This window comes from Somniosus microcephalus, chromosome 31 (assembly GCF_052327205.1).
Source record: "Somniosus microcephalus isolate GS21.2 chromosome 31, FLI_Smic_1.0, whole genome shotgun sequence".
In the NCBI taxonomy this organism is placed as follows: domain Eukaryota; kingdom Metazoa; phylum Chordata; class Chondrichthyes; order Squaliformes; family Somniosidae; genus Somniosus; species Somniosus microcephalus.
In genome coordinates, this window is record NC_141017.1 from 30,378,093 (window position 1) to 30,405,969 (window position 27,877).

At 48.2% G+C, this 27,877-nt stretch overlaps 1 protein-coding gene across 1 annotated transcript in view; it reads right to left on the reverse strand.

Annotated features, from left to right (window-relative positions):
* Positions 1-27,521, reverse strand: part of LOC147097692 (uncharacterized) — a 45,882-nt gene extending 18,361 nt beyond the window's left edge. The window contains exons 1-7 of the mRNA XM_085971441.1: positions 27,393-27,521; positions 25,125-25,253; positions 22,184-22,308; positions 19,287-19,512; positions 15,980-16,127; positions 15,553-15,722; positions 12,560-12,740 (exon numbers count right to left, since the gene is read on the reverse strand). Coding sequence (XP_085827567.1) covers positions 12,560-12,740; positions 15,553-15,722; positions 15,980-16,127; positions 19,287-19,512; positions 22,184-22,308; positions 25,125-25,253; positions 27,393-27,521 — 1,108 coding nt within the window. The remainder of the gene's footprint in view (positions 1-12,559; positions 12,741-15,552; positions 15,723-15,979; positions 16,128-19,286; positions 19,513-22,183; positions 22,309-25,124; positions 25,254-27,392) is intronic.
* Positions 27,522-27,877: the final 356 nt, after the last annotated feature.

Sequence of the window (27,877 nt, forward strand, 5' to 3'; positions counted from 1 at the left end):
AGCCCCGTCAGAATTTTATACATTTCAATGAGATCCCCTCTCATTCTTCTAAACTCTAGTAAATACAGGCCTAGTCGACCCAATCTCTCCTCATACGACAGTCCTGACATCCCAGGTATCAGTCTGGTGAACCTTCGCTGCACTCTGTTGTGTCTGACATTGGTGATAGGTACTCGATTGCCTTGGCCTGAGCACATGGAGTTTGATAGTGCTGTTATCATTGTATTGTGTATAGGTATTCGATTGCTTGTGCCTAGAAGTGTGTGTGGCAGCCATTATAAAAGCAACATGAACTGAACTCTGCTTACAGTCTCTGGATTATCTTTGCAAACGCAACACACTCCCTCTATGGCAAGTATATCCTTTCTTAGGTAAGGAGATCAAAACTGCACACAGTACTCCAGGTGTACTTTTTTCCAGAAATGGAATACTGTTTTCTACTTTTCTCACCCATGGTCAACCTGGAACCAGATACAACAAAGGCCAGAGGCCGAGGTAGGCTCCTACAAGCCTTAAATTCAACCTCTTCCTGCACCAATTAGACATTTCCATGTCCCACCCAAGCCACCCTTGTGGCCTCGGAATTACACCGGATTACATCGGATATACGGCACAGAAACAGGCCATTCGGCCCAACCAGTCCATGCCGGCATTTATGCTCCACTCGAGCCTCCTCCCGTCTTTCCTCATCTAACTCTATCAGCGTAACCCTCGATTCCCTTCTCCCTCAGATGCTTGTCTAGCCTCCCCTTAAATGCATCGATACTATTCACTTCAACCACTCCCTGTGGTAGCGAGTTCCACATTCTCACCACTCTCTGGGTAAAGAAGTTTCTCCTGAATTCCCTATTGGATTTCTTGGTGACTATCTTATATTGATGGCCTCTAGTTATGCTCTTCCCCACAAGTGGAAACATTCTGTATCCACTCCATCAAAACCTTTCATAATTTTAAAGACCTCTATTCAGTCACCCCTCAGCCTTCTCGTTTCAAGAGAAAAGAGACCCAGCCTGTTCATCCTTTCCTGATTATTAAATTGCCAACTTAGCGGGTGCCCGAATTATGGACAGTTTCGTGTTGCTGATTTTTCCCTGCCAGCAAACCAGTTTTTAATTAAACACTGGCAGGGTGAGGAGACTTGTTTCTGATCCGCCCTGTTCCATAAGCATTCCATTTTTACGCTCTACTGAGTGACAGAATAGAAACAGAAAATCTCAATGGGGGGGAAAACTACAGAACTTATTACATTACATACCAGAAGGAAATGTTTTTTTAATTATGGGATGTGGGCGTCGCTGGCAATGCCAACATTTATTGCCCATCCCTAGATTTTTTGTGCTCAAGTCCCTGGAGTGGGACTTGAACCCACAATTCTTCTGACTCAGAGGCAAGAGTGCCACCCACCGAGCCACAGCTGACACACGTTTTTGTGTGCGCGTCGGGCAAGATCAGGATCAGTTTCGGCTGTGGTGCCTCCCGTGCTTGAAACATAGAAACATAGAAGATAGGAGCAGGAGTAGGCCATTCGGCCCCTCGAGCCTGCTCCGCCATTCAATGCGATCATGGCTGATCATCCAAACTCAGTACCCTGTCCCTGCTTTCTCCCCATACCCCTTGATCCCTTTAGCCTTAAGAAATATATCCAACTCCTTCTTGAATATATTTAATGAATTGGCCTCTGCTGCCTTCTGTGGTAGAGAATTCCACAGGTTCACCACTCTCTGGGTGAAGAAATTCCTCCTCATTTCTGTCCTAAATGGCTTACCCCTTATCCTTAGACTGTGACCCCTGGTTCTGGACTCCCCCGCCATCGGAAACATCCTTCCTGCATCTAGTCTGTCTAGTCCTGTCAGAATTTTATAAGTTTCAACGAGATCCCCTCTCATTCTTCTAAACTCCAGCGAGTATAAGCCCAATCAACCCAATCTCTCCTCATACGTCATTCCTGCCATCCAGGTATCAGCCTGGTGAATCTTCGCTGAACTCCCTCCATGGCAAGAACATCCTTCCTCAGATAAGGCGACCAAAACTGCACACAATACTCAAGGTGTGGTCTCACCAAGGCCCTGTACAACTGCAGCAAGACATCCTTGTTCCTGTACTCAAACCCTCTCGCTACGAAGGCCAACATACCATTTGCCTTCTTAACCGCCTGCTGCACCTGCATGCTTACCTTCAGCGACTGGTGCACAAGGACACCCAGGTCTCGTTGCACTACCTCGTTGACAACCCTCAACTACTTAGATTTGCACATGGCAACTTTGGGTGAAATCTTGGATGATGGTTAACACCTGTGGGACCATAACCCTGCAAGAGTTGGAACTTGCAGGAAGGAGAGAGAAAACTGGCACCAAAAAAGTAATAGGACACATTACACTTCGCTCATTTTACTGGATAAGCTGGACCTTTTAGAAATTTGATGAACATCAGTTTTGCAAAGATGATTTATTGATTTTGTGAGATACAACTGCTTTTTTGAGGAGCCTTATCTACACGATTCATTATAGAACATAGCCCTCCTGCATTCTTGCTCAATTTTGTTCAACTTGATCTCGATATCTGCAGGTACCTCTGGGATGGCCATGCGCACAAACCGTTGGACACCCAAAAAGCCATGCTCCAGTGCCACGGCAAGTAAGAAATAGTGAAGGTCAGGGAGATCGGCAAAGAGCTTCCTGAATTCTGGGGACAAGCTGATGAGTCCGCAGTTGGTTATGATTGCCAGGGTGGTGAGATATTCAAAGGCCAGCTGCCAGGCTCCAATATTGGAGGACGGGACTGGGAATTGCCTCTGCAAGACGTTGCTAAATTTCATGCCTACTAACTTAATTCCCAATAGGTTGTTTAGAAAACTGAAAGAACCAGCAAGCGGGTAGACACTTGAGAACAGGGTCACAAATCCAAACTTTAGGAACAGCTCCAGGTAGTCTTCCAGCAGGCCATCCTTAGAATCCTGCAGGTTGCCTTCTGTTTCAATCAAATGCAGCCCAAGGTTGGCTGGAGGCAGAAGCTTTTTCTTTAACTGCATCATCCTGAACTTAGTCACCCAGTAAGGCAGCACCGTGTCGAAAAAATGGCCCATAACCTGGTGGACCAGGAGCTGAGCAGACAGGGCATCCGCAAGCTGCTTCATATCTCTCAGGTAGAAAGCGAAATAGTAGTGCATCCCGAAATTGTTGATCAGGTAGAAGATAAGGACCTTGGCCAACAAGAAATTCTCATGGGTGGAAACTAAGCGATGGTTCTCCCGTTCTGTCATCTGTTTGGCTAAGAACAGATACATCTTGTTCAGGGCTTCCACGACGGTGCTGTAGACAAGTATGGGAGCATAGGTCAGCAGCAAGCTCTGGACTGATTGCTCCTTCAGGTCATTTTCTTTCGCCTTTTTATTAGCATCGATGAACATTGACATGAGGAAGATGGTGAGAGCCAAGCTGACGATTAAGAATGGGATGGACCCGACCAAGATCCTGACCAGGCGCTGCTTGGCAAGCAATGCAGGTTCTTTGATCCCGGTGATCTGGTTTATGCCCAGATTCTCCTCGAAGCTAGCCCTGACCTGCTCAAAATTCTCCATCTGCCGAAGGGTCCCCCATTTAAAAGTCAGCTCTGAACTGCGGCGCTTCCAACCCTCAAGAAACACCGTGGACCATATAATGTTGTAGAGGGCACAGATGACACACCCACCGTAATTCTTCAGGTTTGTAATGTAAAAGAAGAGCTCCAGGAGGGTTCTAAAGGCAAGACCCCAGGTGAAGTAGCCGAGGAAGCGAAAGTACAAGGCAACTGATTCGCCAAAATAGTCCCTCAAAGCCTGAACGGGTTGGCTAATGAGATAAGAGCGATTGTTCCATAGATGTTTCAGGTTCTCCAGCTCTTCTCTGTTGTGCATGGGGTACATTTTGCTGAGCAGCCTGTATTTCCAGAGTTCCTCAAGGATGGGCTTCCCGGGGTAGAGTTTGGCCCTGGGCTCGCCGGGGACGTGCTCCTCATCCTTTGCCTTGAGGTGGTCCAGCAGGAGCTTGATGATGTAGAGCATCTCCGCCGTGGTCAGCAGCTGGGACTCCCCGTCGCGGAAGCTGTGCCGGTCGCCGAAGTTGAAGGGCCTGAAGTTGCCATCGCCGTACACCTTCATCAGCGCAGCCTCCTCCGCCCCACGCAGCAACCTCGCCAGCGTGGCTCCGACCAGCAAGACCATGCCTTTGCTGTCAGACCGCTCGACCATCTTCACCTTCAGCTCTGCCCCACCCGACGATTTGGCTTCCTCGAGGCGGGACATCAGCCATTCGACTGTCTCCGGCTTTGCCTCTGGGGCAAGGTCCAGAACAACCAGGGCCAGGGGGAAAGCAGAACTGCTTTGCAACACATCATCCATCAGTTGACTCGAGTATTAGCACTACTGCCAAGTACGTGGACTTTGGACTTTTAAAGTAACCTCTTTAACCTCTCTTTGTGCCCCCCCAAAAAAGGATCAAGCTAAATTACTCTATGAGAAATGTGGAGTTGAAATTCTTTTATATCTAGCTTTCGTATATATCAGTTGAACTGGATTTTGGCTTAAGCTTGAGTGAAGTTACTGTCTGGTTGAGGGATGGGCAAAGCATTAACTGGTGAGCTTTGTGATGTCGCTGGTTATGTCACGAGTTATGAAGCAGCTTGATTTTCTTCCGAAGGAGTATTACTGTAGTGATTAATGTCAGATCGATAGATTTTTGGCCTCTAGGGGAATCAAGGGACATGGGGATAGTGCAGGAAAGTGGAGTTGAGGTCGATGATCAGCCAGGATCTTATTGAATGACGGAGCAGGCTTGAGGGGCCGAATGGCCGACTCCTGCTCCTATTTCTTATGTTCTTATGATTGCAGCAATCCCCCCCTTTTTTTTCTGGGGTAATTGCTTTATTCGTAACACCAGGACAGAATGGGGGAAGGAGAGAGAGTGGGCAAAGACAGACTGATACTGGCGAGAAACCCCCACAAAACAACTTACATTGGGGCCATAAATATAAGATAGTCACCAAGAAATCCAATAGGGAATTCAGGAGAAACTCCTTTACCCAGAGAGTGGTGAGAATGTGGAACTCGCTACCGTTGAGTCTGTATGTCCCAGTTAGGTTTAGGATCAATCACTGGACACAGACAACAAGAATAACTTTTAACAGGTCTTTACTATTCGAAGGTCAGGGCTGAACTGCCCAGCAAATCCTTGCACAACACTTATATACCGGTGTGGTCACCACCGGTATTACAGTATTACAGTATACAGCAGCCAAGAGAAAGTAGTACATCTCTTAAGGTAGTTCTCTTAAGGTGGAACAGGTTACATACACCACAATCCTCCCTTTTTAGCTTAACAGTTATATCCCCATTTAACATAAACATATATATATATACAACTTCATGCAAAACAGTTCAAAGATTCAGTCTCTGAGGAGGCCTCCTGATTCGAGTTGGATAACGCCTTTCAGGGGTCTCTGATTCTCGTTGCTGGGGTGACTCATCTAGTTGGTCTCTTATGGATTGGACATCATCATCAGGTACATTCACTTCTGAGGTAGATGCTTCAGGTTCACTAACTTCTTTCACGGTTGTCTCTGCCGTAACCATGGGTTCGACCCTTGTTCTCGATTCTACCAGTTGGTCAGCATGACGCCATATTACATTTTCACCAATATCTACCGTGTACATCAGGGGTCCTTGTCTGGCCCGAATTGTTCCAGATTGCCATTTCTCGTTTTTATAGTCCCGGGCTAACACTGGTTGTCCTATTTCGAAACTCCGAGTGGTCTTGTTATTTATGTGCTGGAACTGTTTGTTTTCAACTTCCCTCCGCACATTTGGTTTTAACAAGTCCAACCTGGACCGCAACCTCCTGTTGTAGAACGTCATGGCAGGACTTTGGTTTGTCACTGCATGAGTGGCGTTTCGATATGCCAGTAGGAATTTGTCCACCTTGTGTTGTAGTGGAATCTGATCTTCACTCATGGCCTTTATTGCTTTTTTAAACGTTTGTACAAATCTCTCGGCCAACCCATTTGTAGCCGGATGATATGGGGCAGAGGTATAATGTTTCACCCCATTCTTCTTCATGAATCCCTGGAATTCTTCTGACACGAACTGCGGTCTGTTGTCTGAACATATTTGTTCTGGCAATCCATTTCTCGCAAATATCGTTCTTAACACCGCGATCGTCTTTTCCGAGGTAGTGGTAGTCATCTTAATCACTTCTGGCCATTTAGAATGTGCGTCCACCGCAATTAAAAACATGGAGTCCATGAAAGGACCAGCAAAGTCAATATGTACACGTTGCCATGGGGTTGAAGGCCATTCCCATGGATGCAGCGGTGCAATCGGAGGTGCATTTTGCACTTTTTGGCACCCTGAGCAGCTTTTCGTCAGCTCCTCTATCTGTTGGTCGATACCCGGCCACCACACATAAGCCCTAGCAAGGCTTTTCATCTTGACTCCCCCCAGATGACCTTCATGCAGTTCCTTTAGAACTCTCTCTCTTAACTTAGGAGGAATAATCACCCTTGTTCCATACATCAATGTTCCTTGACAGACGGACAGCTGTTCTCGTCTTCCTGAGAATGCCGGTAACAGTGGATCACCATGTGCCGGCCATCCTTTCACTGTCACTTCGTAGACCCTGGACAGTGTCGGGTCGTTCCTGGTTTCTCTTTCAATACTTGCATTGATGACTGGTAAACATTCGATGATGGTCGAGTGAAATATCTCAACAGGGTCAACCGTCGGTGCCTCCTCCTCTGTAGGTAGTGGCAGGTGCGACAGCCCATCAGCATTACCATGCTGCTTTGTACCTTTGAATTCTATCTGATATTGATGTGCCCCTAGGAAAAGGGACCATCTCTGGAGTCTCTGTGCTGTCATCACCGAAACACCCTTCTTAGGGTTAAAAATGGATACCAACGGCTGGTGGTCTGTCAGAAGCGTAAACTTTTGGCCCTGCAGGTAATGATTAAACTTCTTTACTCCCCACACAAGGCTGAGAGCCTCCCTATCTATCTGAGCATAATTGCACTCAGCGGAGGTCAATGATCTGGATGCGAATGCAACTGGCCTCTCCTGGCCATTTGGCAACTTGTGTGAGAGTACTGCCCCAATACCATATGGAGAAGCATCACAAGCCAAACGAATAGGCAGCGTTGGGTTGAAGTGAGCCAACACTTCCTCTGAGGTGATCAATGCCTTGCTTTCGCGAAAGGCCCTCTTACAGTCCTCGCTCCACTTCCATGGTACTCCCTTCTGCAAAAGAGCGTTCAGCGGGTGCAGCACCGTGGATAAATTTGGCAGAAACTTATGGTAATAGTTAATTAACCCTAGAAACGACCTCAATTGGGATACATTATCCGGAGCGGGAGCCTTTACAACAGCTTCGATCTTGTCAGGAGACTTATGAAGCCCCTCCTGGTCAATGACATGACCACAGTACGAGATCCGCTTCTGAAAGAATTCACATTTCTGGCGATTAACTCGAAGACCATATTCTTTCAATCTGGTGAGCACCAGTTCCAAGTTTGCAAGGTGTTCCTCGTCATCATCTCCTGTAATCAGAATATCATCCAGGTAACATTGTGTACCTGGAATTCCCTGTAATACCTGCTCCATGGCCCTCTGCCAAATTGCTGGAGCCGATGCCACTCCAAAAACCAGTCTATTATACCGGTACAAGCCTCTATGCGTGTTGATCGTGAGATACTGGCGTGACTCTTCCTCAACTTCCATCTGTAAGTACACCTGCGCCAGGTCTATCTTGGTGAAGTGTTTCCCGCCAGACAATGAAGCGAAGATATCCTCAATCCGTGGAAGCGGATACTGCACCGTGTGAAGCACCGGATTAACAGTGATCTTGAAATCACCACAGATGCGAACCTTCCCCAGTTCCCCCGGCTTGTTGCTCGATGAACGCTTCATGACTGGGACAATGGGCGTGGCCCACTCACTCCAATCTACCTTAGACAGTACTCCTGAACGTTCTAGCCCTTCCAGCTCAGCTTCCACAGCAGGTCGTATTGCATAAGGTACCGGTCTGGCTTTGAAAAATTTCGGGTTTGCATGTTCTTCAATCTTGATGTTTGCCGTAATTCCTCTCAGTGTTCCCAGTCCTTGTTGGAACACCTCTTTAGCATCGTCCAATATTCTGGACAATTGTTTAGGTTTGACATCTTTTGTACCGGAATCTACCGTTAGTGCTTTTAAGGAATGCCAGTCCATATTTATTTTCCTAATCCACTCCCGTCCCAGTAGTGGTGGACCTCCCTCAGGTAGCACATATAAGTCCATTCCTCGGCTTTCTTTGCCCTTGTGGACCACCTTTACCTCTATCTTCCCGATGGGGTATATTCTTTGCCCTGTGTATGTTTTCAATACAATCTCCGTATCCCGTAGGGGAATATGTGGGAATAACCTTTTGTAATCTTTCTTATTCATGACCGTCAATGCCGATCCAGTGTCCAATTCCATCTTCACTTGGACTCCTGCTATCTGAAGTGTGACCCAAATTGTTTGGAGGTCTGCTTCCTTACCAACATAGTGTACTCTTAGACTACCCAGTTCATTACTGCTGGCGTCTGAATCTGACTTCTGTTCGTTCGAACTGTTCTCTGTCACCTTGTGTACCTTTTTGTACTTTTCCTGCGGTGACTTTTTGTTGCTGGTCTTCTTTCCTGACCGGCATACTTTAGCTATGTGACCAAGCCTGCCACATTTTCTGCATTCCTGATTTTTGAACCAGCACTGGTTCTGATCGTGTGTTGTCTTTCCACAACGATAACATTTTACTGTACTCAAGACCATTTGATTGGTACAGAGTTCCGGTGACCGTAGCTGCATTTCCGCAGTGCCTCTTGCTGCGGCTTCTTGCGATGCTGCAATAGTGACAGCTTTATCAAGCGTAAGATCATTCTCTTCAAGCAGTCGCTTTTGTGTTCCTTCTTTTAACAATCCACACACAAATTTATCTCTCAGCGCATCTGCTAGCCCTGTCCCAAACTGACGGTACTTCGATAGCTTATGTAGTTCAATTAAAAATTCAGCGTTGCTTTCGTCTTTCAACTGCGTTCTTCTGTAAAATTTAAATCGTTCCGCTATCATCAGCGGCGTGGGGTTTAAATGATTTTTCAGGACAGCAACAAAATTCGCGAAGGTCTGATCCGCCGGTTTAATTGGTGATAGAAGGTGCTTCAATAGCCCGTATGTCTTCGCCCCCATTGAGCTTAATAAGGTTAATGCTTTCTCATCATCTGGTACCTTATTTGCTTTACAATAAACTTCCATGCGTTCTACATACGTGGTCCAATCTTCGACATCACTATCAAAGGTATTAATGCTCCCATGTTTAGGCATCCTTGCAAGTTTAAAATTTTTTTTTTTTTTTTAAATGGCGGCTTCCCGCGCTTGTCTTCTTCCCCCGCCTACTAAAATGGCGGCTTCCCGCGCTTGGCGGTCTTTCCCGCGCTTGTCTTCTTCCCCCGCCGACTACAACGGCGGATTCCCGCGTTTGCCTTCTTCCCCCGCTGGCTGCAATGGCGATTGCCTTGCTGCTGCCGTTCTCGCCTCCCCAGCGGTTCTCACTCCCCGACGCTGCTTTGCCTTGCAGCCCCGCTTGCAGCGGCTGCGTTTGAATTCTCCGCGGCTCTCGTGCCTTAAGCTTCTCAACTCCCCGACGCTGTTTTGCCTCGCAGCCCCGCTCGCAGCCCGGTCCTGTACACCGGCTGCGTTTGAGTTCTCCGCGGCTCTCGAGCCTTAAGCTGCCCTAGTCGCTGCGCCTCTTGGCCTCGATTGCAGCCCGGCCCTTTCTACCGGCCGTGGTCGAGCTCTCCGCCCTTATTCCTCCGTTTTCCCTCCCCTACTCCACAGTCAACGCGGCCGACTTTCTGCTCGTGTCGCTGATCGGCTTACCCACCACCGTGGTAGAAGGGATGAACACTGCCTGTCGCTGATGGAGGGCTTCGTGGTCAGAATTCTTTTTCTTTTTAACCCGGGTTCTCGATGCCTCCCGTGCGATGGTGCTCAGCAGGATGATGAGGGCGGATGCCTCTTCTCGACGCCCGTTTTGAGGACGAAGCTGCCTTGGATGTAAATTTGCCGCAGGGTAAGATCGGACTCGTCGCCACTGTTGAGTCTGTATGTCCCAGTTAGGTTTAGGATCAATCACTGGACACAGACAACAAGAATAACTTTTAACAGGTCTTTACTATTCGAAGGTCAGGGCTGAACTGCCCAGCAAATCCTTGCACAACACTTATATACCGGTGTGGTCACCACCGGTATTACAGTATACAGCAGCCAAGAGAAAGTAGTACATCTCTTAAGGTAGTTCTCTAGAGGTGGAACAGGTTACATACACCACAGCTACCACAGGGAGTGGTTGAGGCGAATTGCAGAGATGCATTTAAGGGCGAAGCTGGATAAACACATGAGGGGAGAAAGGAATAGAAGGATATGCCGATAGGGTGAGATGAAGAGGGGTGGGAGGAGGGTCGTGTGGAGCATAAATGCCAGCATGAATCTGTTGGACTGAATGGCCTGTTTCTGTTGGACTGAATGGCCTGATAACATCTCAAAAAGCAGAAACGGATAGAAACAGGTGTGATTACTGTATATAACTACCAGCAATGAGTAAAATCATACTTTGACCAGCCTGGCATCACAGTGACCACGTGACATCACAAAGCTCCTTCACTTTTATCTTCTCGTGTTGGGAAAAGACATTTTTGGTTTGTTTAAAAACCTACCTGAAGTGTTGTGAATGGAATGGGGTGAGGCCTGTGGAGGGCAGCGGGCTTTTTTTTTCATTCATTCATGGGATGTGGGCGTCACTGGCAAGGCCAGCATTTATTGCCCATCCCTCGTTGCCCTTGAGAAGGTGGTGGTGAGCTGCCTTCTTGAACCGCTGCAGTCCGTGCGGTGAAGGTGCTCCCACAGTGCTGTTAGGGAGGGAGTTCCAGGATTTTGACCCAGCGACGATGAAGGAACGGCCGATATATTTCCAAGTCAGGATGGTGTGTGTGACTTGGAGGGGAACTTGGAGGTGGTGGTGTTCCCCGTGCGCCTGCTGTCCTTACGCTCTGGCCTAACCTCACTCAGTAACTGCCTCATGCGGGAGATGACCTGAGAATGGCCATCTCCTGCATGTGTGGACAACAGTTTGCCCATGCCGGTAACTTCTGATGTTTATCTTGCGAGAGCATGAGAGGGAGCAGGAGAGAGCACGCAAGGGATTGCCATGGAGATACAGCCATCGCAGCATCCCCAAGTGCTGGCGAAACCCTAATACGAACAGGCAAAACTGATGGGCAGCGGGTCCATCAAGCCTGTCCCATACTCATGATGCCTGGAGTATCGCGACTCGACACTTCTTTACACTAACCCAGCAGCTTTGCAATCTCCTGGGAAAGACAAAAAGAAACAGAAAAAGAAACTCAGGGCCCTAAAGGGAAAAAAATAAATCTAGGAATATTGCAAACCAAAGTTTAATCGCATTTATTCTCCAGTATTCTCAGCCTTACCCTAATGACAGAGACAAAAAAAATGAAAGACTGGCATTTCTATAGCGCCTTTCATGACCTCAGGATGTCCCAACGTACTTTACAGCTAATTAAGTTTTTGTTTTTGAAGTGTAGTCACTGTTGTAATGTGGGAAACGCAGCAGCCAATTTGTGCACAGCAAGATCCCACAAACAGCAATGTGATAATGACCAGATCATCTGTTTTTGATATGTTGATTGAGGGATAAATATTGGCCCAGGACACCGGGGAGAACTCCCCTAATCTTCTTCAAAATAGTGGCCGTGAGATCTGTTAAGTCCACCCAAGAGAGCGGACAGGGCCTCGGTTTAACGTCTCATCCGAAAGGCGGTACCTCCGACAGTACAGCGCTCCCTCAGTACTGCCCCTCCGACACTGCAGCGCTCCCTCAGTACTGCCCCTCCGACAGTGCGGCGCTCCCTCAGTACTGCCCCTCCGACACTGCAGCGCTCCCTCAGTACTGCCCCTCCGACAGTGCGGCGCTCCCTCAGTACTGCCCCTCCGACACTGCAGCGCTCCCTCAGTACTGCCTCTCCGGCAGTGCGGCGCTCCCTCAGTACTGCCCCTCCGACAGTGCAGCGCTCCCTCAGTACTGCCCCTCCGACAGTGCAGCACTCCCGCAGTACTGCCCCTCCGACAGTGCGGTGCTCCCTCAGTACTGCCCCTCTGACACTGCGGCGCTCCCTCAGTACTGCCCCTCCGACAGTGCGACGCTCCCTCAGTACTGCCCCTCCGACAGTGCAGCGCTCCCTCAGTGCTGCTCCTCCGACAGTGCGGCGCTCCCTCAGTACTGCCCCTCCGACAGTGCAGCACTCCCTCAGTACTGCCCCTCCGACAGTGCAGCGCTCCCTCAGTACTGCCCCTCCGACACTGCAGCGCTCCCTCAGTACTGCCCCTCCGACAGTGCAGTGCTCCCTCAGTACTGCCCCTCCGACAGTGCAGCGCTCCCTCAGCTGGGAGTGTCAGCCTAGAGTTTTGGAGACAGGATAGTGTCCCCTCCCAGTGACTCACCTACTCTCTGGCAGTGTAAAACTGCGGTCTCCTTGGAAAAGAAGATGTTTTGGTAGAGCCCAATGGGATCGTGCTGGGGAAAAGACAGCCAGCTCGCCTCTTGATCCTCAAAGTAATACAGCACAAAGTACTTAACAATGGGGAGATACTGCCACGGGGAGCCTGCGGAGGGTTGAAGCACCTTTAGAGGAAACAGAAGACCAGCAATTCAGAACAGGACATGCCGACATTAAGAAAAACATACACACACACACAGTACACAAAGCAAGCTCGTTGAACCTCGTTGATTTGGAGTGAGACTCAGCAAACTCTTTGTTTCATAATATAGGGGCCAATTTTGCAAATGAGCTTTCCCAGCACAGACTGCAACAGGACATAGAAAGGCTAGCAGAATGGGCAGACAAGTGGTAGATGGAATTTAATACAGAGAAGTGTGAGGTGATGAATTTTGGCAGAAGGAACAGGGAGAGGCGATATACACTTAATGGCACAGTTTTAAAGAGTGTGCAGGGACAGAGGGACCTGGGAGTTAATGTGCATAGGTCCCTGAAAGTGGCAGGACATATTGAGAGAGTGGTTAGCAAAGCATATGGAATCTTGGGCTTCATAAATAGAGGTATTGAGTACAAAAGCAGAGAAGTTATGCTGAACCTTTATAAAGCGCTGGTTAGGCCACAACTGGAGTATTGCGTCCAGTTCTGGTCACCACACTTTAGGAAGGATGTGAAGGCCCTTGAGAGGGTGCAGAGGAGATTTGCCAGAATGGTTCCAGGGATGGGGGATCTTAGCTACAAGGACAGGTTGGAGAAGCTGGATTTGTTTTCATTAGAGCAAAGGAGGTTGAGGGGTGATTTGATAGAGGTGTACAAGATTATGACGGGTTTGGATAGGCTAGACGGGGAAAGGCTGTTCCCACTTGTTGATGGTACAAGGACGAGGGGACACAGATTTAAGGTTTTGGGCAAGAGATACAGGGGGGATGTGAGGAAAAGCTTTTTTACGCAGCGAGTGGTGAGGACCTGGAACTCGCTGCCGATGGAAGTGGTGGAAGCGGAGACACTCAATGTTTTCAAGGGGAGACTGGGTAGGCACTTGAGGGAAATAAACTTGCAGGGCTACGGGGATAGAGCGGGGGAATGGGACTGACTGGATTACTCTACAGAGAGCCGGCACGGACTTGATGGGCCGATTGGCTTCCTCTGTGCTGTATGATTCTATGACCTTCAAGGGCTGAGGAGTGAAAGTCCCCGCTTGTCCCGTTAAAATCAATGGACGGGGAAACTGCACGGTGCATTCTGGCCTCTGCAGCCAAGTGACCTCCGTCGCGCGGGCAGAGGCAAGACAGAACACAGGAGGTGACATGAATCTTGTCATTCATGTGGAAATAACTTATGAAATGATACTGGGCGGCCTGCTGGTGGCGCTGTCCAGGGAGAGTATAAATACTCGGGCATGGGCCCAGCTTGCTCAGGACATTCTTTAACAGGAACTAGTGAAGGACACAACTAGATCTCCATGTTGAAAAACAGTTGATTAAAGCCTTGTTTAATACTCAGACCAAGTGCCTCGTAGTTTTCTTACGTCAGGAGGCACTTACAGAAGGACCGAGATGGAAAGGGTGAGGAAAAGACACAGAGACAAAGTGCGGTGGGGCGGGTCATCTTAACCTAGCTCAGCTGGCTGGAACTCGACGGGAACAGGTGGGAGGCTGGCGAGTAAAATCGGATGGGGTGTACAAACCAGCGATGCACCCGATTAGATTAATATTGCCCACCCACCCCCGCCACCCCAAAGAAGTCTGGAGACCGTCTCTATTTCTATCTGCTCCGCCACATCCCTTCATCATTTTAAACACCTCCATCAAATCACACCCAGGATAGCAACAGCACCTCAATCAGCAGTCTGGCCACTCCTTGGAGGGAGCGGGTAAGAGGTCGCAATGTGGTGCCAAGCAGTAGGCGGAGAAACCAGCTTCACAATTGCAGAGTGATGGGGCGGGAATAGGGAGGGGGCGCGCTGGTTTGACTGTGAGACTTCTCCTTTTAACAGGGCGGTGGCAGGGAGCAGGTTTACAGTCGGAGTTTTGAGGGAGGTGTGGAATTCATACTCTATAGTGGGTGTTTGTGACTCAGTAAATCTCCAGGTGAATGACTTCAGTGGTTGTTTCCCATTTAAGGGGGGAGTGGAGGTGACACCATACTGAAAAGATGCATCTACTCACTCACTCCTTCTGTTCTCCATTCGGCAGCGATAAGTATTTATAGAAGGTTCTTCTGATATTGATCGTGTTCCTGATTGATTTTCAAGGACTACCTAAGCCCAGATAAGCCAAACCACCCTTCACCTTTCATGCAGGCCAATGCCGTCGCCTACATAGAACATTGTCGCAGTTGCCTTAGAGGCTGTGCAATGAATGTTCACTAGATTGATTCCTGGGATGAGAGGGTTGTCCTATGATGAGAGATTGAGTAGATTGGGCCTGTACTCTCTGGAATTTAGAAGAATGAGAGGTGATCTCATTGAAACGTATAAAATTCTTACAGGGCTTGACAGGGTAGATGCAGGGAGGATGTTTCCCCTGGCTGGGGAGTCTAGAACCAGGGGTCACAGTCTCGGGATAAGGGGTCGGCCATTTAGGACTGAGATGAGGAATTTCTTCACCCAGAGAGTGGTGAATCTTTGGAATTCTCTGCCCCAAAGGGCTGTGAATGCTGAGTCATTGAGTATAATCAAGGCTGAGATCGATGGATTTTTGGACTCTAGGGGAATCAAGGGATATGGGGATCAGGTGGGAAAGTGGAGTTGAGGTCGAAGATCAGCCATGATCTTATTGAATGGCGGAGCAGGCTCGAGGGGTCGTATGGCCTACTCCTGCTCCTAATTCTTATCTTCTTAAGGAATGCGCAGTACAGATAATTGGGTAACTGAGCCCTGCTTCCCATGTTCTGGGAGAAACCTGTTGTTGTCCAGGAGGCCATCTCTTTCTTGGTTACCTTCAAGTATGTTTGGTGCCCATTCCCTGCACTTTCCACGAAGGCCTCTATGAATGCCGATGGGTACGTCAGGAGATCGTGCGCGCTCCAGCGCTGACCCTTGGAAAGCCACATTGTGAATGTCAGGGGCCCCTTCAGTTGTTGCTGCAGTTCCTTCAGGTGACTCTGAACTGGGAATAAATGCAGAGCTGTGATGCCAAACCCAATCCATGAAATCTCAGCGCACCAGTGATGGTCATTAGCCACATCCTAGACTTCCGGCAGCAATTTCCACATGGGGGGATTCTCCCGCCGCGACTTCAGTACAGACCAGGCATCTAACCTGGGACCTTCTTGGGAAGCGCACACATGGGGCATTCACCCACCGAGCCATCAGGTGGCCACCACTTTGCTGCAATGTGCCCATCCAGCGGTGAAAGCGCCTTACCTATTTTAGCATAAGCCTGGAGTGCTTCTCTGTGGCATCCCGGGGGGCCTTTGAGGTAGTAGAACTCCGTCAGTTCCAGAACGTTAAGGAACGGGCTTAATAACCCAAACCAGGTAGCCGAAGAGTTCACCCCCAGACCAGCCGCCACCTGGGAGAGAGTGGGCAAAAGGAACACCAGTACAGTGCAGAAGGACCTGTCTGAATAATTATTTACATCAACTAAAATCCCCGTGCCCTCACCAGATGGCCCACAGCTGAGATTGAAAGCATCAGGGGGAATGATCCTACAACACGTTGCGCAGAGCTGTCTGGGTTTAGTTCATTAGCAAGCTCTGCCCATGGGCCATCAATATTACCCACTGCAGCACCAAGATCAGCAACAACAACATCCATTTACAGGAACCTCTTTTTTTACCGGCACCTAAATAACCGGAAATCTCTCTTAACCGGCAAAACTCAGGAGTAGGTTCAGGTAAGTTTTATTTCATATTAGTGGCCGTGTAACCGGGGCTCCTGGATCTGTGGCCGTGTAACCGGGGTTCTTGCACCTGTTGCCATGCAACAGGGACGCCTGGATCTGTGGCCGTGTAACCGGGGTTCTTGCACCTGTTGCCATGCAACAGGGGCTCCTGGATCTGTGGCCGTGTACGGGGCTCTCGTACCTTAGTAAGTATACCTCTCTGTAATCCGGACTTTTTGATCAACCGGCACCACGCCGATCCCGTCGGTGCCGGATAACAAAAGAGTTTCCTGCATATAGTGCCTGTAATGTAGCAAAAAGTCCCAAGGTGCTTCACAGGAGTGATTATCAAACAAAATTTGACACCGAGCCACACAAGGAGATATTAGGACAGGTGACCAAAAGCTTGGTCAAAGAGGTAGGTTTTAAGGAGAAAAGAGAGGTGGCGAGGTTTATAGGAACAATGATTATGCAGACAAGGACAGACAGGAAAAGACCCACTGGTCCACCCAGCCTGTCTCACACATGCCCTGTGCATCACAATGGCCCAGTAATTCCTGTCACAACGCGTGAGTACGGACAGGGTACTCACGCGTGTGCCAGGAGGAATTGTCGGTTTTCAGCATGCACAGCGCATGCGCTGAAAACCGGCATTTCCTGTCCTCTGACCCAAGGGGTTAAGAGGCTGAACGCATGCGCGGTATCGGGCAGCGCGTGCGACTTGGATTTCCTGTATTTTTACAGATTTGCGCGTGTGTAAAGGCCTCCGGTTTTTACGCATTGAAAAACCACACGTAAGTACTTAGTTTTACAGGTAAGTGGTCTTTTAGTACAATTTAGAATTTTTTTTCCCCACAGGTTTATTATTTTTAAAGAATCTACAGTAAGGTAAGTTTAGTTTTAGACCCTGTTTTTTAAAAATTTATTTTTTTCAAAAATTTGATTAATTGTTTAAAATAGTTTTTTTAAAGTTATTCATAGTTAATTTAATTATTGGGATGCTTTTTAAAATTTTATTTAAAGTTTAAGTAGTGTTTTGGGGTGCCGTACTTTTCATGAGTTTGACAGTCTTTACTATCAAACTTATGAATGAAGTTTCCCCTCCCGATTGGCTGAACAGTGCTCACCTGATCCCAGCCGGCACATCGCACTAACTACGGCGCTGGGTCAGGTTAGCACAGCGCGCCAAGATCAGAACCGGGCCACTGACAGGAAATCCACTGCGGGCCAGGTTTCAGATGTCGGCGCGCCGGGTAAGTGCACATCGGGGGCTTGCACGCGCGGCAAGCCCCCGACAGGAATTACTGGGCCAATATATAGACTCACCACCCCACCCGAAAGCCATGTGATCTTCCAAGAGAAGCGAAAAAAACAGATAAACCCCAGGCCAACTAGGGGAAAAAACCTGGGAAATTCCTCTCAGACCCCCCCCCTTAGGCGATAGAAACTAGTCCAAGCAGTGGAATTACTATTACACAAATTAGATATCGATGGTGCAAGAAGCGATGAAATGCTGTCTGACATCGTTTCTTCTTAGACAATTGGAAATTAATTGTGACATTCTGCAGATTACTTCAACTATACGACACTTGAAGATAAAAGAGAGCCGGCTTACATAGAAACATAGAAGATAGGAGCAGGAGTAGGCCATTCGGCCCCTCGAGCCCGCTCCGCCATTCAATGAGATCATGGCTGATCATCCAAACTCTGTACCCTGTCCCTGCCTTCTCCCCATATCCCTTGATCACCTTAGCCTTAAGAAATATATCCAACTCCTTCTTGAATATATTTAATGAATTGGCCTCCACTGCCTTCTGTGGTAGAGAATTCCACAGGTTCACCACTCTCTGGGTGAAGAAATTCCTCCTCATCTCAGTCCTAAATGGCTTACCCCTTATCCTTAGACTGTGACCCCTGGTTCTGGACTCCCCTGCCATCGGGAACATCCTTCCTGCATCTAGTCTGTCCAGTCCTGTTAGAATTTTATAAGTTTCAATGAGATCCCCTCTCATTCTTCTAAACTCCAGCGAGTATAAGCCCAATCGACCCAATCTCTCCTCATACGTCATTCCTGCCATCCCAGGTATCAGTCTGGCTTAGCTTAGCTCATTTGGTAGCACACTTGCCTTGGGGCTCAAGACCCCACTACCAGCACTTGAGCACATCACCTGCACTGCCACTCCAGTGCAGTAGTCAGGGCCTGCTCCCTCATCAGAATACAATGACCCGCCATTTCCGATAGGAGGCTTCCTGTGCGTGCGGAGGCCTCCTATCGGGAAAAAAATCTACGCCCTTACCTGAGGGCTCCCGAGGTGCGGACACTTCCGCTCCTGGGCCTCTCCACGATGAAATGCGCAGGGCCCATATATCCCAGAGGCGGGCAGGCGGTTCACAAGCGTCCCTGGGATCACGTGGGCCAGGCCAACCAATGAAAGAAGGGAATCTCCCTTCATACTTTTGACAGATAGACCTGTCAAATATATGAATGGAGATCACCCCAAAAAGACACTAAAACATTAAATAAATTTTTAAAAACCATCACGTTTTTAAAATGAGTTAAAATTACATTAAATTAAATATTTTAAACAAAAATGTAATTTTTTGAAAAAAATAATTAAAGTTTTTTACAGGGCTAAAAATAAACTTACCTTTTTTAAACGTATTTTTAAATTATAAATGAGTGAAGAATAATTCTTTTTTTAAACTTTGTTTAAACTCTTATGCTGGTAAAAGCAGGCCTTACAGTGCGTACACACCCGTAGGGACATCAGAAAATACGGGCCAACGTGTCTTTGTAAGCCAGCGAATTCTACATTGGGTTGACCTTCTGGTTGATGTTGGTCGTACCTTGAAGCCTTGATAGCGTTGTGGGAAGTTATTGTTTCCCATTGTAGAGATGAGCCCGAGCACAGTCTGAAAAGTGCTTGGGTCCAATGGGCACAGGGCGCTCTTCAGCCCAAACACCTCAATGCCTGGAGCCTGGAAGATGTGGTTCTCACGGTCGATCAGTTTCGGTGTAAACTGAAGGACCTGACGGATAATTTCCTCGTCACTTTTCTGCCAGAGGTCCATCCTGTTAGAAGGAAAGTCGATAATATAAAACGTTCGTTGGAATGAACAAATGGTAATGTTGCTTGGGACCTCTTGAGATATGCTTGGAATATCTTCAATACAACGGAAGTCTTATAAGCTTTATATTTGTGATATTTTCAGAGTCAGCCGTGGCTCAGTGGGTAGCCCACTTGCCTCTGAGTCAGAAGGTTGTGGGTTCAAGTCCCACTCCAGGGACTTGAGCACATAAAGCTAGGCTGACGCTCCAGTGCAGTGCTGAGGGAGCACTGCACTGTCGGAGGTGCCGTCTTTCGGATGAGACATTAAACCGAGGTCCCGTCTGCCCTCTCAGGTGGACTTAAAAGATCCTGTGGCACTATTTCGAAGAAGAGCAGGGGAGTTTGTCATGGGCCAATATTTATCCCTCAACCAACATAACAAAAACAGATTTTCTGCCCATTATCACATTGCTGTTTGTGGGAGCTTGCTGTGCGCAAATTGGCTGCTCTGTTTCCCACATTACAACAGTGACTACACTTCAAAAGTACTTCATTGGCTGTAAAGTGCTTTGCGATGTCTGGTGGTTGTGAAAGGTGCTATAGAAATGCAAGTCTTTATTTCTGAGGGAGCACTGCACTGTCTTCAGGATGAGATGTCAAACTGAGATGTCTTGCCCTCTCAAATGGACATAAATAATTGGCACTATTCTAAGAAAAGCAGGGGAGTTTTCCCAATGTCCCGATCAACACTTATCCCTCAAGCAACATCTCTAAAACAGAGTATCTGGTCACTTATCACATTGCTGTCTGTGGGATCTTGCACAGTTTGATTCCCTACATTACAACAGTGACTACACTTCATTGGCTGTGAAGTGATTTGGGACGTCTTGAGATTGATAAAGGAGCTACGTATAAATGCGAATTTGTTCTTTCCTTCCATTTCCCTCATCCTTGTTGACTGAAACTGTCACATTTTGGGGCAGTTTTGCCCTGGGGGGTCTCAGTCACATCCACTTGGAGACGGTAGCATAGTGGTTCTGTTACTGGACTAGTAATCCCGCGGTCTGGACTAGTGATCCGGAGACATGGGTTCACAGTCCCAACACGGCAGCTGGGGGAATTTAAATCAGTTAATTAAATAAATCTGGAATAAAAAGCTAGTATCGGTAATGGTGACCATGAAACTATCAGATTGTTGTAAAAACCCATCTGGTTCACTAATGCCCTTTAGGGAAGGAAATCTGCCGTCCTTACCCGGTCTGGCCGATATGTGACTCCAGACCCACAGCAATGTGGTTGACTCTTAACTGCCCTCTGAAATGGCCGAGCGAGCCACACAGTTGTCAAGGTGGCTCACACCACCACCTTCTCAGGGGCAATTAGGGATGGGTAATAAATGCCAGCGATGCCCACATCCCGTGAATGAATTTTTTCAAAAGCTGGATTGAAATGGCCGATATTCACTTTACCAAGGGCCCTGGCAGAGGGGAGACTGGGCTGGATTTCAACCCGGGTAAGAGGCTAAAATAGCTGAGCCACTACATCACCACCCCCCACCCCATCCTTTTCCAAACATGCCTAAAATCGGAAATATCAAGTAAAGGTAAATTCTAACTTTTTCTCAACTTTGGTAAGGCCTGACTTATGATCTTCCCAAACATTCCCTAAGTTATCTCTTTAATTTTCACATGCTGTCTTTGGAATTCATGCAAGGAGGCTTCAAGGGGATATAGATAGACAGGCTAAGTGAGTGGGCAAGAACATGGCAAATGGATTATAATGTGGAGAAATGTGAAGTTAGGTAGGAAAAGTAAAAAAGCAAATTATTATTTAAATGGGGAGAGATTACAAAATGCTGAGATACAGAGGGGTCTGGGGGTCCTTGTACATGAATCACAAAAAGTTAGCATGCAGGTACAGCAAGTAATTAGGAAGGCAAATGGAGTGTTGATCTTTATTGCAAAGGGAATGGAGTATAAAAGTAGGGAAGTCCTGTTACAGCTGTACAGGGCGTTGGTGAGACCACACCTGGAGTACTGCGTACAGTTTTGGTCTCCTTATTTAAGGAAGGATATACTTGCATTGGAGGCAGTTCAGAGAAGGTTCACGAGGTTGATTCCGGCGATGAAGGGGTTGTCTTATGAAGAAAGGTTGAGCAGGTTGGGCCGATACTCATAGAGTTTAGAAGAATGAGAGGTGATCTCATTGAAACACACAAAATTCTTACAGGGCTTGACAGGGTAGATGCAGGGAGGATGTTTCCCCTGGCTGGGGAGTCTAGAACCAGGGGTCACAGTCTCAGAATAAGGGGTCGGCCATTTAGGACTGAGATGAGGAGAAATTTCTTCACTCAGAGGGTGGTGAATCTTTGGAATTCCCTACCACAGAGGGCTGTGGAGGCTCAGTCATTGAGTATATTCAAGACAGAGATCGATAGATTTTTGAATATTAAAGGAATCAAGGGATATGAGGATAGTGGTGGAAAGTGGAGATGAGGTCGATGATCAGCCATGATCTTATTGAATGGTGGAGCAGGCTCGAAGGGCCAAATGGCCGACTCCTGCTCCTAATTCTTATGTTCTTATGTAATTCTGCCATGTACTCAAACAGGGTTCTTTCAGATTCTACCAGCCTAAGATTAAGTGCAAAGATGTGTATGGAAACCCCAGTAGTTATGTATATTTTAGACCTTACCTCATGGAAGCCTTTATGAATTCCGAAGCTGCTATCGGGTAAGGATTTGGGGGGAGAGGAGATTCCAAAAAGATTCCCTGTAAGCAGTGCTCCCAGTGCCAATCCAGCCGGCAGTCAACACAGTACTGAATAGGACAGAGGAGAAAGCACATGGCGTAATAAAAGTAGGGAAGTCTTGCTACAACTGTACAGGGCATTGGTGAGACTGTAGGAACGGAGGTTCCTATCAAAAAGACTGAGTTCGACTCAGGCAAGTAAAATAATGAACTTTAATGAAACGAAACAAGTTTAAACTGGAAACTGTTAGAACACATCAAGAACAGGTCTACTCTCCTTGAGGGCTCCACGAGGACTGATCCTCTGGTCAGAAGACTGACGTCATGACGGCATCACGTTCTTCCCGCCATTGGGGCACCACGTGACTAACAGCATGACGTCATCATGTTGAAACCGCGCTGTAAAGGTAACTAGACATTGTACAGTCAAACAGTGTAATTAAAGGTACAGGCACAGACAGTAACTACATTGCTGTTAAAGGAATTATGTACAACCGCTCTGAGTCCTTTGGTGGTTCCGCCACAAGACCACACCTGGAGTACTGCGTACAGTTTTGGTCTCCTTACTTAAGTTGGGATATACTTGAATTGGAGGCAGTGGTTAGCACTGTTGCCTCACAGCGCCAGAGACCCGGGTTCGAATCCGGCCTCGGGTGACTGTCTGTGTGGAGTTTGCACATTCTCCCCGTGTTTGCGTGGGTTTTCTCCGGGTGCTCCGGTTTCCTCCCACAGTCCAAAGATGTGCGGGTTAGGTTGATTGGCTATGATAAATTGACCCTTAGTGTTAGGGGGATTAAATACGTAGGGATAGGGTGGGATATGTGTTGGTGTAGGGGTTACGGGGATCGGGTGGGATATGTGTCGGTGCAGGCTCGATGGGCCAAAATGGCCTCTATCTGCACTGTGGGGTTTCTGTGATTCTGTGAAGGTTCACTAGGTTGATTCTGGAGATGAAGGGGTTGTCTTATGAAGAAAGGTTGAGCAGGTTGGGCCTATACTCATTGGAGTTTAGAAGAATGAGAGGGGATCTTATTGAAACATATAAGATTCTGAGGGGGCTCGATGCAGAGAGGATGTTTCCCCTCGTGGGGGAATCTAGAACGAGGGGGCATAGTTTCAGAATAAGGGGTCGCCCATTTAAAACGGAGATGAGGAGGAATTTCTTCTCTCAGAGGGTTGTGAATCTTTGGAATTCTCTCCCCAGAGAGCTGTGGAGGCGGAGTCAGTGAATATATTCAAGGCGGAGAGACAGATATTTGAGTTACAGGGGAGTCGAGGGTTATGGGGAGTGGGCGGGAAAGTGGAGTTGAGGCCAAGATCAGATCAGCCATGGTCTTATTGAATGGCGGAGAAGGCTCGAGGGGCCGAATGGCCGACTCCTGCTCCTATTTCTTATGTTCTTATGTCTTTCCATATCTTAAAGACACACTAATAAAGAAACTGCACAGAGGCTGCAAATTGAGGAAGTTGTTTTTTCTACTCTTTGTGGTCAGTCGTGGCTCAGTTGGTAATACTTTCGCCTCTGAGTCAGAAAGTTGTGGGTTTGAGTCCCGTTCCAGGGACTTGAGCACAAAAATCTAGGCCGACACTCCAGTGCAGCGCTGAGGGAGTGCCGCACTGTCAGAGGTGCTGTCGTTCGGATGAGGCCCCGTCTGCTCTCTCAGGTGGACCTAAAAGATCCCGTGGCACTATTTCGAAGAAGAGCAGGAGGAGTTCTCCCCGGTGTCCTGGGGCCAATATTTATTCCTCAACCAACATGACTAAAAAACAGATTATCTGGTCATTTTCACGTTGCTGTTTGTGGGAGCTTGCTGTGCGCAAATTGGCTGCCGCGTTTCCTACATTACAACAGTGACTACACTTCAAAAGTACTTCATTGGCTGTAAAGCGCTTTGGGACGTCCTGAGGTTGTGAAGGGCGCTATAGAAATGCAAGTCTTCCTTTCTTTCATCGTGCCTTTCCATGTAGTTATTTAAGAAAACCATAATGATTACTATCTACTGTATGTAGTCTATGGATGGATGCAACCATCCCAGACATGATCTCATTAAATGGCGGAGCAGGCTCGAGGGGCCGAATGGTCTACTCCTGCTCCTATCTTCTATGTTTCTATGTTTCAGACAAATACAAAAACATTCAGAAATGTTTACGTGCTGGATATTATATGTGGAAATTAAGCTTTAGGAATCAAATTGTGCTGGTTCTTAAATTCTTGCGAACTTTTGTAATGGGAGTAATCCACTCGAGCCTGCTCTGCCGCTCAGTTAGATCATGGCTGATCTGTACCTCAACTCCAGTTACCCGCCTTTGCTCCCTATCCCTTGATATTCTTGCCTAACAAAAGCCTATCGATCTCAGAATAAGGGGGTCGCCCAATTAAGACGGAGATGAGGAGGAATTTCTTCTCTCAGAGGGTCGTGAATCTTTGGAATTCTCTCCCCAGAGAGCTGTGGAGGCGGAGTCAGTGAATATATTCAAGGCGGAGATTGACGTATATTTGAGCTACAGGGGAGTCGAGGGTTATGGGGAGTGGGCGGGAAAGTGAAGTTGAGTCCAAGATCAGATCAGCCATGATCTTATTGAATGGCAGAGCAGGCTCGAGGGGCCGAATGGCCGACTCCTGCTCCTATTTCTTATGTTCTTATGTTCTCATGAAAGCTCCAATTATCCCCCCAGCATCTACAGCCTTTTGGGGCAGTGGGGTGATAGTTCCAAATTACAGGGCTTGAGTTGCCTCTGATTTCCAACCCCCTCAACCCCACCCGATCGGAATGCGCTGTCTGCCCAACCCAGCGTTTCGAGCACTCTGCGGCTGTATTACCACAAGGCTGCCCCCCCCCCCCACATGTAACGGCCTCGAATATCAAGCTAGAGAAGCCGCCTACCTTTGTGAGGACAGCATCCAGCTGACTGAGCTCAGGAGCTTTTACATGTTCAGCCACATTTATATACCGTTCCCTGTCGTACAGAAGTCCCGATGTGTGGTGGGGGGAATATTTACTGTTCTCAGCAGTCTGCGGTTCAAAATGGAAAGAATCAGTCCTGTTGTATTCTCACTAAATAGCTGCAGACACCAGGTTAGGGCAGCAGGTTGCTCACCCAGCGTGAATAGTTGGGATACAATGCACCCTTCAGTTTGAGAATGGCTGTTTGCGCCTTGCTTGGGGCAAGTGCGAGGCTGGAACTTGCCAGCTCACTTGTCCAGGTTTGCAGGCCAATCAGTGGATCGAGATGTCCCTCACTCCAAAGGGGGTGGTGCCCCCTCACCGAGTCACTATGACCCCCTCCAGAAGGCGGGGAATTTGAATCCACTGACAGGGACGTGCTAGCGAATGGCAGCATCGCGAGCCCATCCCTGGCCAGAACCAAGCCAGTCACCTCTCATTGGTGTTGTCCTGCTCAGACTGAACTCCACTGGCAGCCCAAGGGCCCCTTTTGTCCGCCTTTGCAGTTAGCCTCACGACCAGCAGTTATGGAATGCACAGGGACATAGAACCATAGGAGTTTACAGGACAGGAGAAGGCCATTTGGCCCATTGGGGGCAATATTAACCTAACCCGGCGGGGATCCCACGGGATCGGGTGCAAGGCAGGATTTACACCCCGCCCAATTTTACTCTCTTGAAGTCAGCAGACAGTAATATCTGTCGGAGTGTAAAACCAGTGTTCCCCCGATCCCGTGTGATTCCTGCCACCGAGTTAGGTTAAATTACCCCCAGAATCCAAAACTCTATTTTCAAAATGAACATTTTTTTTTTAGCAATCTAATATTCCTCCAGCAGCTCCTCCGAATAACTGCTCACTGTTAAACAAGTTTGGTGGCCCGTGTGGTGTGGGTACTGTTTCCATACAAGCCTGGAAGGTCGTGGGTTCAAGTCCCACTCCAGGGACTTGAGCACAAAAATCTAGGCTGACACTCCCAGTGCGCTGCTGAGGAAGTGCCGCACTGTCGGAGGTGCCGCCTTTCGGACGAGATGTTAAACCGAGGCCCCGTCTGCTCTCTCAGGTGGATGTAAAAGATCCCACGGCCACTATTTCGAAGAAGAGCAGGGAAGTTCTCCCCGGTGTCCTGACCAATATTTATCCCTCAGTCAACATCTGGTCATTATCACATTGCTGTTTGTGGGAGCTTGCTGTGTGCAAATTGGCTGCCGCGTTTCCTACTTTACAACAGCGCTACACTGCAAAAAAAAAAGTACTTCATTGGCTGTAAAGCGCTTTAGGACATCCTGAGGTCGTGAAAGGCGCTATAGAAATGCAAGTCTTTCTTTAACGGTTCCTTTCCTGATTGGTGTTGAGCAGTTACACTACGATTGATTGCCGTATCCTTGAATGAGGGAGGGGGGGAAACAATCAACCGTGGTTGTCCTGCCACTCCTGAGGAAAGTGCACAAGAGTGGATGTCAGGTGAGTTGTGATGGCTACCACAGGTGAATAGCCTCACTGTTTAGGCTCACGCCTGGTGATCTGGCCAATGGAACTACTTGGTGCCAAAAGATCTGTCTCCCAGTGTTAGTCGCTGCCTCAAAGCCCGAAGGAGGGGGGAACGGAACAAAATTGCTTTTCCTATTTTTTAAAGGGGTGGTTCTTTAAGTACCACCATTAACAGGTAAAGAGTGTTCTTGCTCAGGCCAACATCCCCAGCATCAAAGCTTTGCCCACGCTCGATCAGCTCCGATGGACGGGTCACATTGTCAACATGCCCGATACGAGACTCCCAAAACAAGCGCTCTACTCAGAGCTCCGACACGGCAAGAGAGCCCCAGGTGGGCAGAGGAAACGCTTCAAGGACACCCTCAAAGCCTCCTTGAAAAAGTGTAACATCCCCACTGACACCTGGGAATCCCTGGCCCAAGACCGCACAAAGTGGAGGAGAAGCATCCGGGAAGGCGCCGAACACCTCGAGTCTCTTCGCCGGGAGCAAGCGGAAGCCAAGCGCAAACAGCGGAGGGTGCGCACGTCAACCCAAGCACCCCACCCACCCGCCCCTTCAACCACCGTCTGCCCCACCTGTGACAGAGACTGTTGGTCCCGCATTGGACTCATCAGTCACCTGTGAACTCATTTTTAGTGCGGAAGCAAATCATCCTCGGTTCCGAGGGACTGCCTAAGAAGAAGAAGAAAGTACAGAAATGAGTTCCAGTCCTTCCTTACCTGATTATTCTCTGGGCTCGTTGGGCGGAATGTCGTTCCTGCTTGTTTTTTCATGTCTGTTAGTACTGGGACCCAGGGTAGTGAGTCCTCCACTGATTGAATCAGCAGCACTGTCCCGTACCACAGCATCTAAAGGGAGACACATGGGTAGACTCTGCGTTACAGGAGCAATCCTGAGAACTGCGACTCGCCGCCCCCCGCACATCTACCACAGAATGCTGTCGCGGCTGTCTTAGAGCCTGCAGGGCAGATTCTGAATCTCAGAAGTTGAGCACAGGAAGAGGCCAATTCGGTTCCATTGCATCCGTGCTGGTGCTCGCTCTTCAGCTGGATCTGTCTGATTGAATCCCACTTCCCTGTATCTTTTTATATTCTCCCTTTTCAAATATGCTATAGTGTCTGTTTCAATAGCCACTTGTGGTGAAATGTTTCCTGCCCTAATAACCGTTTGTGCGAAACTTCTAACTTCCTTATATTCTCTAGCG